The sequence below is a fragment of the Somniosus microcephalus genome, chromosome 21 (genome assembly GCF_052327205.1).
Source record: "Somniosus microcephalus isolate GS21.2 chromosome 21, FLI_Smic_1.0, whole genome shotgun sequence".
NCBI classification, from domain to species: domain Eukaryota; kingdom Metazoa; phylum Chordata; class Chondrichthyes; order Squaliformes; family Somniosidae; genus Somniosus; species Somniosus microcephalus.
In genome coordinates, this window is record NC_141007.1 from 72,444,796 (window position 1) to 72,458,340 (window position 13,545).

Here is a 13,545-nt window from a genome sequence, read left to right on the forward strand (position 1 = left end):
CTGGTCCTGTCGGTGCCGGATACGCAAGAGTTTCCTGTATAAGATTCTGAGGGGGATTGACAGGGTGGATGCTGAGAGGATGTTTCCCCGAGTGGAGGTATCTAGAACTAGGGGGCATAGTTTCAGAATAAGGGGACGCCCATTTAAGACGGAGATGAGGAGGAATTTCCTCAGAGGGTCGTGAATCTTTGGAATTCTCTACCCCAGAGAGCTGTGGAGGCGGAGTCATTGAATATATTCAAGGGGGAGATTGACAGACATTTGAACTACAAGGGAGTCGAGGGGTATGGGGAGAGAGCAGGAAAGTGGTGTTGAGGCCAAGATTGGATCAGCCATGATCTTATTGAATGGCGGAGCAGGCTCGAGGGACGGATTGGCCGACTCCTGCTCCTATTTCTTATGTTCTTATGTACTTGGGTTAGGTTAGCTTTGTTGACTATGACTATTACTTGAGCTTTTTCATTCAGAAATATTTTTCTTAAATAGGTTTCCTTCCATTGTCTTCCCCCTTTTGCTGCCTTCTCTCATCTCAGACGATGGGGTGGTTTGGCATTCAGGTGTTTCCTTGGCTATTGTCAGTGCTGCTGTGCACTTGCCTTTTGTAGGTGTGATACGATAGGCCTCCCTGATAATTATTTGTTTCTTCCTCTTCGTACAGGAATGATCTTTCCCCATTCCTCTGTGTCTCTCTTTCCTTACCTTTCTCCAGGATCGAGTACTTTTTGTAGTCAAGTAACTCACTGAAGAATCAGGAAAACTCGCCTACAGAGGGTGCACTTGAAGCAAGGAAAACTCATTGGGAGTCTCCGCTCTACCACTACTACAGCTATCATGTCAGGCTGTTCAACTCAGATTTTCAGTGATTTAAAAAAAAATCACTCGCTGACACATTTTATTTTTGGGGTCCAATAAAACTGACATTTTGTGTTAAATTTGCCACACTTACATTGACATTGTGTTCAAGATAGTAAACTTCAGCAATCACGTAAAGAGTTAAAATCTCTACTAAATTCTCGGCACTATGACAAGCTTCTGGTTCGTCACATAAATAGAGTAACCAATAGCCACACAATAGTTTTGCAGTTCAGTGACTAACTCAATTGAGAATACAATATTAGTAATAAACAGATCAAAGTGAGTACAGTCATCCCATATCCTTTAGTTGTGGCTTTGCATGAGAGCAAATAGAATGGTATTGGCCTTTACAAACTTCAAAGTCATTTCAGTAGTCAGTGAAGGAGACACCGCAAACAGCTGCACCACTGAACTGCTCTGGGAAATGTACTAGACTGCAGAGGGGCAGAAGGCTACATCTGTTGTAAAAGTACGTAAGAGAATTCAGATCTCTTTGCAACTTTTATAATTGCAGGTTTGGTTATTACACTAAAATATCACGATTGTCATAAAAAGTAAACCACAAAAGCCAGGCAGGCTTTAAATATATCCACCTAATTAAATAACACAGCGGCAGCATTTAAAATCAGAGACCATATGCCAACAACAGTAAATCCTGGCAATCAGTGGTGGGATGAAAATTATTCATTCTCCGTTATCTGTCACAAAGAATTAATCTACTTCATTAAACATCAGCATTTGTCAAGGAAATACTGTCATCTCTAGAAAAACAGGATAAGGAGCCAGCAACTAAATGAAAGTGTGTGTGTGTACAAAAATACAAACAAATACCAGGAAGCATAATCTCTAATCGGAGGGTTCAAAGGATAGTAATGAACAGCTTGAGCTTTGTTTTTGTGGTTTAGAATGGCAATTGAACTCTTTGATTAGAGGACAGATGTGTCATTCCCAGGCACTCATTATTCCCTCAGTAAAAGAAAATTCATAAATACTCACTACATATGATCGTATATGTGTGTGTTTTTAAAGTATTCCCCTTGTTCTTTTAATGATTTTCCCCATTACTTTGGTGAGGTCCTGGCAGATCACCAACACCCGTGGAACCATACCCTAGCAAGTGTTGACTGCTTCGGAAGAGGAAGGGAGGAAATTGAAAGGAAGAAAACCCATTCCTCCTCGATAATCACATGCCTTGTACCAGTCCCGGCCGTGTCGCCAAGAAGGTGACCTGCTTTCAGGTTCTGCCAATGTCATTGTGCTGTCAACCACTAAGGCAGCTTGTGGCTATTTACCCTCCTGTTTTCCTTCCCTCCCTGCTGGAAAAGCAGCCAGCCTCCACTCCCTGTTTCTCTCAAATCCTGGCTAAAGTTAGGAGCTGATTGTATGGGGAATTGAGGGCTCCAGATAACATTTGATGCAATGAATTGATGTTCCAATCCTGGAGTGCTCTTCGTTTTTAGAATCATCGCAATTACAGCACAGGAGGAGGCCATTTGCCCTGTGCCTGTTCTAGTTCTTCAGCTGGGCATAGCTACTCTCATCCCAGTTCCCTATACCCTTTTTGTACTTTTCCTTTTGAAATGCTTAGCTAATTCTCATTTAACATAGAAACCAAAGAAACATTGCACCTAAAAATGGAAAACTTGTAGCAGAATAAAATTTCAATAGTAGTACTGTGAGATCAGCTAGACCAAAAGCTATTTTATTGGTGACTTATTTGCAGCGTCAGTTTTTGTTTGATAACGTTCCTATGAGGTGCCTTGGGACGTTTTACATGTTAAAGGCGCTATATAAATGTAAGTTGTTAAGTCTTGCTTCAATAGTCACTCGTGGCAAAGCATTCCATGTTGTAATAATGCTCTGTGGGGGAAAAATAATTCTTCTAACTTTCCCCTTCATTCTTCTGCTCTTTAGCCTCTGGCCCCTTACTGATTCACCAACCAGTGTAAACGGCAAAATCTTTCACTGTTTACTTTCTGAAATCCTACTAATAATTTTGACAACCTCTATTCGATCCCCCCCCATTAATCTTTTCTGATCCAGTGGGAAGAAAAACAATTTTTGAGCCGCCTTAACTGTAATTTTTTATTTCCATTATAATGCAATGAGTCACTGCATTCCATTTCAAAATACAATGAAAACCCCTGTATCAACTGCCCCTTACGGGATTTCACAATGCCCACATTTCTCCGCAATAGCAGTTTATGCATGCAGGTGACGCTGTGATAAGTTGTTTCGATGTTAATTGTCACGTAATGAACTCTAATCAAATTTCTGATTGAATGTGACTGACTCTGAAATAGTTTGATGCAGTTGGTAGGTAGCAATGAAGAAAGATTAAGCATCACAAAACTGAGCAATCAAATTGGTCAATTCTTCGAAACTACCAATAGCACTGACAAGTAGCAGAAACTGACCAATCAAATCGCTGAAATAAGTTTGTAAACTTGGCTTGGTTTGTCCATGGTTGCAATTTTTTGCAGAGGCCTACTCTTCTTCCTGGATCAATTTGAACATTTGCTCGAGCTTCAATTATTGAAGGTTATTTTGCTGATTGTTTGCACTCAGTGTCAATCGCTGTAAGCTCCTCCCCTCTTAATTTTAGCTCCAGAAGGCACGTCACGATTCCCTCTATTCTGAGCTTAAAGAATATCTCAATATTTTGAAGCCGAGAGGATGAGCGCACAAAGAACATAAGAAATAGGAGCAGGAGTAGGCCATTCAGCCCCTCGAGCCTGCTCCGCTATTCAATAAGATCATGGCTGGGCTTCTACATCAACTCCACTTTCCTGCCCTATCCTCGTATCCCTTGATTCCTTTAGTGCCCAAAAATCTACTGATCTCAGCCTTGAATATACTCAGTGACTGAGCATTCACAGCCCTCGGGTAAAGAGTTCCAAAGATTCACAATCCTCTAAGTGAAGAAATTTCTCCTCATCTCAGTCCTAAATGGCCGACCCCTTATTCTGAGACTGTGACCCCATGTTCTAGTCTCTCCAGCCAGGGAAAACAGCCTAGAATGTTTGTTCATGATTGATAGCAAGACTGGATATTCAGAGTGTGCCAGGACTTGCCATTTGTAAACCCTGTCTTCACTTTGTGCAGCAATGAGAAAGAACTAACAACACAAAGTTAGGAAACAATTAGTATTGTGAAGATGGAAAATTATTGTGAATTCTTTTTTGTTTAAAAACATTGAAGAAATTTAAAGCATGAACTTTTGAAGTTTATCTGAGGTAGCTTTGACAGAAAAAGCAATGCACCTATTCAAGAGGTTGTTAATTAATGTACGTGTTGTCGAATAGAAGTCACTGACTAGCCACAGTCGTGGCTACAGCAACACCATTATAGCCACATGCACTAACTTTAGTAAAAAACACTGAATTTACAGCACAAGAATAGGCCATTTGGCCCAACTGGTCTATGCCAGTGTTTATGCTCCACATGAGCCTCCTCCCACCCCTCTTCTTCTCACCCCATCAACATATCCTTCTAGTCCTTTCTCCCTCGTGTTTATCTCGCTTCCCCTTGAATGCATCTATGCAATTCGCCTCAACTGCTCCCTGTGGAGCGAGTTCCACATTCTCACCACTCTCTGGCTAAAGAAGTTTCTCCTGCATTCCTTGTTGGATTTATTAGTGACTATCTTCTATTTATGACCCCAGTTTTGGATTCCTCCATGAGTCTTGCATGCAATACAGGTAAATGTACTTGTATATTTATTTAACAAAGATCTACCAGCATTCAGTGCGAAACTTCGCAGTCTTTCTCTTTCACCATAGTTTGGAACTCTGGCATGAATTTATCAGACCCAGCACCTCTTAGTGTAGCTTCTAGGCTTTTGTCCAGCAGTTGTGAGCAATACTTTTACTTCATCAAAGTGATTACTGAGAATATTGATTTGCGAATTGCACCAGGCCCACCCCGCTCTCCATACAGTACCCTTTGCCATGACATGCTCTGTTGGTGCTTCTCGATATTGGTTGAGCTTGCTTTCTTCTGTTTGCCTGGAACGGTTATTCTGATTGGTCAAGCTAATCACGATGACAGCTGCCCTCTCCATACAATGTGGTGTTTCCATGACGCTGAAGTCCAGCATTTTCACCCGTGTTACACACCACTTTAGCTGATAACCGATAAGGAGTAACCAAGAAAGGGGGGCACGGTGGCATAGTGGTTAGCGCTGTTGCCTCACAGCGCCAGGGACCCGGGTTCAAATCTGGCCTCGGGCGACTGTCTGTGTGGAGTTTGCACATTCTCCCTGTGTCTGCGTGGGTTTCCTCCGGGTGCTCCGGTTTCCTCCCACAGTCCAAAGATGTGCGGGTTAGGTTGATTTGGCTATGATAAATTGACCCTTAGTGTTAGGGGATTAAATACGTGGGGTTACGGGGATAGGGTGGGGTATGTGTCGGTGCAGGCTCGATGGGCCAAAATGGCCTCTATCTGCACTGTGGGGATTCTGTGATTGTGATTGAAAGCACAGACATTGATCAAAAAACACTCACACACACTGCTTTTCGACTTACCATTTTACCAACAAACGCACAAAAAGATTAAAGTACACATGCATACGTTGTGCGAATGTGATTATTGAGATTACATGCCCAATGACTGTGTCTATTACTCATTTTTTATTTACTCATCAAAAGTACAATTCACCACATCTGGATTCCCAATTAGCCACATGTGGCTAACATATTGGACAACACTGATTTATGCAAGTGCAGCAGTTACATGCGCAAAGTTATTTATTTATATAGCACTGGTAGATGATATTTATATCTATCTGTAGTGGGTAAGGGAAGCATTTATTTATGTATGTTGCAGGAGCCAGTCAAAGAACACTTTACTGTCTCTGAGCTCATCTGAAACTTTTTCCCAAGTCCTTTCCGTGGCTATGTGCAATCTTCTTCATTCCCACATCCCACAATCCCTTATTGCAACCTCAATCCCACGGTGGGAAATACAGACGATATGCTCCAGTACTTGAACATTTTCATGTGCTCTTTAATCATGAAGCTAAAAGTTTGCAGAATTCTGACTAAGAATAAAATGCATAGCTGAGGCTTCAAAAGTTTTCTTCACCTCATGCTTTGATTGGGAGGGGGTTCAAAATGGTAATCCTGTCCCTCTCGTGGGTTATTAAAACATGTATCAGTTTATGCCAAGAGCTTGTTTTAACACTGAGGAATGATGAACTGATAATGGCTTTTTTTTATTCCAGTCCTGACTCATTTATGAATTATGTAGGCTCATTCATTTATAGTGCATAGTTAACCCATGAGTATCTTCACTGAGACTCTATTAAGGTTTAATTCAGAGAGCAGTGCTACCAAGATTTCATTGTAAAATTGGGTTTTCGCTTCTCTTTGACTTATTCGCCTGTCCCCAGTAATTTTCAGGAGCAGACACGCTCATCTGTACTCTTGGGACCCAGTAACATTGTCCCATATTATAAGAGTAGTTTCTGAGCCTAAAGGTATGATGGGGCTTAATTAATGTGCACATGTTTGAAATGATGCAATTAGTAAAGTGTCGTTAGTTAATGACTCTGATTTGGCTTCCTCATGGTGTCAAATTTGGCAACTTCTCAACCCAGTTTCAGCAGTGTCATTGCCATTCACTGCTCAAATGAAAAGATACAAGAAATAGGAAAACAAAATGATAAAGTTAATCATAAATTCTTAGTAGAGATCAGTGTCCACACATGGGAATGGTGCTAATTCCCTGATCAGTTCAGTAGCATTCAGTTGGGAGTGGGACCCACCGAATCATCATCATGTCATTTGATTGGGAGACCTGAAGTGATTGATCTCCACAAGCTGCTTTCAGATCCACGCACATTCCTGTCTGGAGGAGGTGCAGTAAACTATATTTTTTTTAAATCAGGTTTATGCAGAAGTACTTTGCATTCAAAATACTTTGCTCTGCCGCACCTTGCCCAAAATGACTTTCCGGTTCAGAATTGTTTGAATTGGAAGCCAGCCTTTGAAAGTCATTTTTCACAGAAATAACCTAACAATTAGTAATGGCATTTGTTATCATATAACTTATTAAAGATTAATTTTGAAAGAGTTGAATTGATATTAATTTCACTGGCACAAAACTAATAAACCGTGAATGAAATTTTAGAAAATGTGCAAATGGTCTTTGGATCAGAGAGCGATTTCCATTTTGGGAGTTTTGGTGTAATAGTTCTGTCAGCAGATTCCCAGTGGCGAGCTCTGCACAATATACATTTACTCTTGGATATTTTGGGTACTTAAAAGAATAGTAATTTGTATAAAGTTCTCTCCTGAAAACACAGTTTTGCTGTGATACGGTTCAGCGGGTGCTGATAACCCTCTAGTACCACACTTGAGTGGCTATTGTGCATGTGAGCCTAGACAATGGCCGAGAAATTCGGTGGGCTGCGCCACCAGTTAGCGCCTAAAGAGGGCACTCGGTGGCTTTAGCGCCACTGGCCACGCCTCCCGCAAAATTTAGCGGGGCGCTAATGGCGGCGGTAGCCTGTAGCGCTGCGCCGCCACCGATGACGTCATCGGTGTGCGCAGCGCCCCGCTACCGCCCCGAACGCGATATTGGATCGCGCCCCCCCCCCCCCCCCCCCGTAACGCCGGTCGCAAATCGCGACCGGTTCAGTGGCACAAATTAATGGGGAGGTGCGGGGCAGCCATTTTTTTCGGTGGCCACCTGCCAGCACCTCCTCGCGCCGCCCTCCCCGGCCTCCTGATCCCCCCCGGGCAGTGCCGGCTGTGTCCTGAGAGCCCGGCACCTCCTTGGTGCCGGGCTCTTTTGCCGGCACTCGCGATCAGAGATCGCGCTGGTGCAGGCCCCTCCCCTTTAAGAAGGGGAGGAAGGCCTGCAGTACCGCGTGTGGCGCTGCGGCACGTTGCGCTGCGATATTCAGTTTCAGCGCCCCAAGAGGGATGCGGGGCGCCTCGAGCAGCACCCTGCTTCCGTTTGGGGCGCTGAAACAGAATATCCCGCTGGTGCTCCCGGCTCCTTCCGGGGCGGGACTTCCGGCGCCCAGGTGAGCGGGCGCCACCGAATTTTTAGGCCAATGTGTCTTGGTAGCCTATTTGATTATGGAAGGCATCACCTGATACCAATGTCCATGCATGAACTCTCTAGGAAGAGTCTTTGGAGAGCAAACAGGATTGAGAAAAGTGGCTGATTTTTTCCTCAGTACTGCACCCGCACTGTACCACTCCCCTATGGCCCAGTGAGCAAGGACACCACACAGTGTAGCACTAGGCCATGATCCCAAAAGGTTGTGCAAATTCCATCTGTTGAGCTAAAAGATGTGCTGTGTTGATCTTGAAATGTGTCTCTGCTGCACCAACGCAACAAACTGTCTAATCTCATGACCTAAAATCCCAAGCCTGGGAGCTGCCTTTTTGTGGTTTATTTATGAATGTGAAGAGATTATTCAATGCTTTTCTGGTCAATGTGAATTTCAGGATTAGACATAAATGGGGCTATTTGGATTTATAGCATGGTTCTGCATTTTTTTTGTTATGGGGAAGGCATATATGGCTAAAACTCGAGTAATAAAATCAGTATGATGCAACTAAACAATTCTAAAAACAGCTTTGACTGGTAAAGAGGAATTGCTTTTTAGGTGCCCTGTCTTGAAGTCACCTGATGTGTATTTGTGTGTGAGAATTAAAAGGGAAAATGAGACCTCCACGATCAATAACGATTCAGGCATTGTTTTTGTTTTTCAGATTGAAAACCCCAGATACTTACGGGAGAAACCAATACCTCTGTCTCCGGTAGGTGTTAGATTCCCAAATGATCGTAGGTAGGGAGAGTGAGGAGACTATATTGGATCCTTGTTTCATGCAATTGTCTCCTGAAGGCTTTTCCCCCCTCTCTTTCTCTTTGATCACTGAACATAATGTATTATTTTCTTTCCTTTTTTTTTCTTCTATAGATTTTACCTAAAACAAGCTTGGGAAATGTTAGCACATTCTGCAATGAGCAGACTCTGGTTCGAATGCATGAAAAAGAGGTAAGAATATATGTGTTGTTGTAATGCTTACTGTATCTCAAACACCTGGTCCTTTTCATTTGATGTTCAGCAATGAAAACTTTGGAAAATCCCAGAAGATGAAATTTGACCTCTTTCCCCACCATAGAACATTGTTGCAGTGCTTGGGGTGCTATGTGTAACTGAATTGACCGGAGAAGTTAATTTCAGACACAAACAGTGGCTAAATTGGCTTCACTTTAAAGTCAGAATGTGTTGTGTGACTGCTTCAAGTTTCGAACTTGGCAGGGCTGTTCCTTTCAAAATTGCAAAAAGAAAAAGTTGCACTGCCCCAAAGGCCCAGTGAGTAAAGACAGTACAGAGAGTAGCACTAGGCCTACAACAGGCGAGGAAGTCACAGGTTTGAATCCCAGTCTGCACTGAAAGCTGATCTCAACTCGGGCAGTAGTTGAGATGCTGTAATTGACCTTGATGCTTCTGGACTACAAAGGGGAGAATCAGCTTGGGTTTGCACACCTGTTTGCCATCCAGTGACTCCTGCCGAAAAGTGGATATTGGGTAAGATTGGGCTTGGGTGTAATGTGCAGTTGACTGGTCCACTAACCCCTACTGTCTACACTTGTATGTGAAGAAATGTCTTTTTGCATGAAGTACTGGAGGGCTGCTGGTACCCATGGAACTGAAACCCAGCAAAAGTCAGCACCTTCATGAGAAGAGGGGATAGAAGCGGACAGATGGAGGGCGGGAAGATTGAATATTGTGGGAATGTCATTTATTGGGTGATGACTCACGCTGGAAAAATGCAGAAAAAGCAGAAATGCAGAAAAATCCGTGTCAACTGATTGTGATGAAATGTTTCTCTAAGGTGCTTAACCTGGTGTTTACAAGCTAATTCTGAATGTTATAAAGTGAGGTAACTACTGTGTTCTCTTTTTCTCGTGTTTCAAAACTTAGTTGGAGGTGAGCTGGGAGCAGATTTGTGTAGAATTCTGTTTGCTGGGGTAAAGGGTTGTTGCCTTTTGTGTTGTGTATGTAATATGTGTGCTACTTTGAACCTATGGACAGGACTGCACTACTTGTAGGGCGTAGTGATACGCAGTACCACTCCTGGCCATAGGGGTATAAATAGTACTGTGGGTACTGATCTCCCCTCAGTTCCCGCCTGTGGGCATGAAGTAAAGACCTACGTATAGTCCCTACCTCCAACCAGTAAAGACCTGTTTGAGTTATACGTTTAAGTCTTTGTGTTAATTGTTCAATACAATACACAGACTTAACACTGGCGACGAGTCAGGTTCTTACCCTGCAGCAGTTGAAGAGAGGTTTCAAACATCACCACCCCACTAGAAGCGACAGGCTTTAGGACTCTGAAGCCTCCATCAGTGACTGAGCACTGGAGTGCAGCAGCCATCCTGACAGCTTCCAGCGACTGACAGAAGTCTTTCTGCAGTTTCCTTGTTCAACCTAGGTGGTGGGGTAAGCCGTGCAGCGTTGGCTGCAAAGACAGGGCTGGGGAAGTTGGAGAAGATAAGGGCGATCGCAATCCCTGATAAGAGCCGCGGTGAAACGCGCGAGCGGGTAAGCCAGAGCCCGGGAGGGAGCGAGCAAGAGCCGCTTCGGTCGGGAGCCACTTCGCGATCCAGCGATCGCATCCGCTGATAAGGGCCGCACTCGGGCGATCGCGGCGAAGATAAGGGCCGCACTCGGGGGCTGAAGGGAGACGGCGTCGGGGGACGGGTGAAGACCGCCAAGCGCGGGAAAACCGCCATTTTGTGGGCGGAGGATGACGGCAAGAGCGGGAAGCCGCCATCTTTGATAACAAGTAAACAAAATAAAATCTGAGAAATTGCAAATCTACAATGCCTAAACACGGGAATATTAGCACCTTTGATAGTGACCTCGAAGATTGGGCCATATATGTTGAAAGAGTAAAAAATTATTGTAAGGCCAATAAAATTCGTGACCAAGTTAAAGCTCTAACATTATTAAATTTAATGGGTGCGAAGACATACGGGCAATTGAAACACCTGTTATCACCAGATGAACCGGCAGATAAGACGTTCGATGAGATTGTTACTGTCCTGAAAGATCATCTAAACCCCACGCTGCTGATGCTAGCGGAACGATTTAAATTTTACGACAGAAGGCAGCTACAGCATGAAAGCAATGCTGAATATTTGCTGGAATTGCGTAAATTAGCGAAATATTGCCAGTTTGGAACGGGACTGACAGATGCACTACGAGACAAATTTGTGTGTGGTTTATTTAAACAGGATACACAAAAGCGACTGCTCGAGGAGAATGAGCTGACGCTTGAGAAGGCGGTCACTATGGCAGCAGCACACGAAGCCGCAGCGAGAGGCACGGCAGTAATGCAGCTACGGTCACCGGAGCTCAGTGCACACAAATTGGGTGTGAGTTCTGGCAAATGTTATCATTGTGGAAAGACAACGCATGATCAGAACCAGTGTTGGTTTAAAAACCAAGAATGTAGAACTTGTGGTAGGCTTGGACATATAGCTAGAGTATGCAGGTCAGGGAAGAAGACCAGCAACAAGAAGTCACCGCAAGGAAAATACGCAAAGGTACACAAGGTGACCGAACAGGAGTCCGATTCAGACGCTAGCAGTAATGAACTGGCTAGCTTAAGCTGTAATGAACTGGCTAGCTTAAGAGTACTCAACGCTGGTAAGGGTGCAGACCTCCAGACAATTTGGGTCACTCTTCAGATAGAAGGAGTCCAAGTAAAACTGGAATTGGACACTGGATCGGCATTGACGGTCATAAATAAGAAAGATTACGGAAAGTTATTCCAACATATTCCCCTACAGGATACGGGGATTATATTGAAAACATACACGGGGCAAAGAGTGTACCCCATCGGGAAAATAGAGGTTGCAGTGGTCCACAAGGGCGAAGACAGTCAAATAATGGACTTATATGTGATATCTGAAGGAGGTCCTCCACTACTAGGACGGGAGTGGATTAGGAAAATGAATATGGACTGGCATTTCCTACAAACAATAACGAGTGAGAACTCGGTGAAGATAGTCGGCCCAGACTCTGGAACGGATGATGATAAGCCCAACTCAGGTGCAAAAGACAAAGTTTCAGCACAGAATTCCACTGAGCAACAACAACATAGTTTAACTGTGGATTCTGAGTCTGGCAAGTCTACTGATGTGCCCATTTCTGAGGGACACCGGGCTCGAACTCAACTCCATTTCAAACTACAACAGCAATTAGAACAAATGCTTCGCCGTTGTGAGCAAGAGTTGAATGCAACGAAAGAGTTCTTTGATATAGAGTTGGAGAATCTGGAAAGACAACAGAAGCAGCTGATGGAGAAAATGGAGCAGGAGCACACAAAACGTCTGATGTCAGAGGAGTTAACGGTCAGCCAACTCCTGCATATGCTGAAGGACAGGACTCTGAAATGGGAAAAACTTGAACACGAACTTCAATATTCAAACGAAAGGGGTTCGGAGCTCTCAAAGGTTATTGGAAGAGCTGAGGTGGCAACACAGACTGAGATGACTGCAACAGAGCAGCCCTTGGATGCCAAAAGTACGCTGACTCACGTCAACGTAGAACAACAGACCGCTGAAACAGCTGCTCCGGTAGAGGGATTGAATAGTCCGATCAATCAATCTCCAAAAGAAGTTGAAGTAGTAAAATCTCAAATGAGGTCATTAGTAAACGACTTGCTGAAAGCCCAGAAAAAGCTGGATGAAGAGGTACGCATGAAGAAGTCTCTTCAGGAAAGATGTCTGGACTTGGAACAAAAGCTGGCTAACGCCCAGCTGGGTATGGAGGAAATAGAAGACCCTCTCGCTGGCCTAGATCAGGACGACACCGAATATTACTATGTCCTGTCCTGCCCAACTTGTAACTTCGACTCCCACCATACAGAAATCATGGAGGAGCACCGAAAGTCTACGGAACATCGGGAGAAGGTGGCTCTACTACGGAAAAAGGAGGAAGAGAAGGAGGAACTGCGCATGCAGCTGGCAGCTGACAGTGCAGCCCAGAGAGTCTCCAAGAAGCAGAAAAGGAAAAGTCGAAACAGAAGATGACCCATCTGAACCATTATTACCTCTACCAGATCACACACGTGGTCCCTCCGAACGGAGCCAATTCAGTTCGGAAGTTGAAACTGTTAAATCCATGGAAGGACTATTGAATGAGTCACTCCAGCAACGTGAACCGACTACACCACAGAGATTGAATCTGTGAACTGTTTTCCGCAGAGACTGAATCTGTGATCTGTTTTGACATGAAGTTATCTATGTATCTATGTATCTATGTTATTCTGTTATGTAAACCTGAAGTTATATATGTATATATGTTATTACGTTATGTTAAATGGGGAGATGACTGTAAAGCTAGGAAGGGAGGAATGTTGTGTATGTAATATGTGTGCTACTTTGAACCTATGGACAGGACTGCACTACTTGTAGGGCGTAGTGATACGCAGTACCACTCCTGGCCATAGGGGTATAAATAGTACTGTGGGTACTGATCTCCCCTCAGTTCCCCGCCTGTGGGCATGAAGTAAAGACCTACGTATAGTCCCTACCTCCAACCAGTAAAGACCTGTTTGAGTTATACGTTTAAGTCTTTGTGTTAATTGTTCAATACAATACACAGACTTAACATTTTGCTTACTCTAAAACTGGAAGAGGGATCCAGAG

At 43.9% G+C, this 13,545-nt stretch overlaps 1 protein-coding gene across 1 annotated transcript in view; it reads left to right on the forward strand.

Moving 5' to 3' along the window:
- Positions 1-13,545, forward strand: part of cep112 (centrosomal protein 112) — a 420,760-nt gene that overhangs the window by 53,184 nt on the left and 354,031 nt on the right. Inside the window, exons 5-6 of the mRNA XM_085964113.1 lie at positions 8,586-8,633; positions 8,795-8,872. Coding sequence (XP_085820239.1) covers positions 8,586-8,633; positions 8,795-8,872 — 126 coding nt within the window. The remainder of the gene's footprint in view (positions 1-8,585; positions 8,634-8,794; positions 8,873-13,545) is intronic.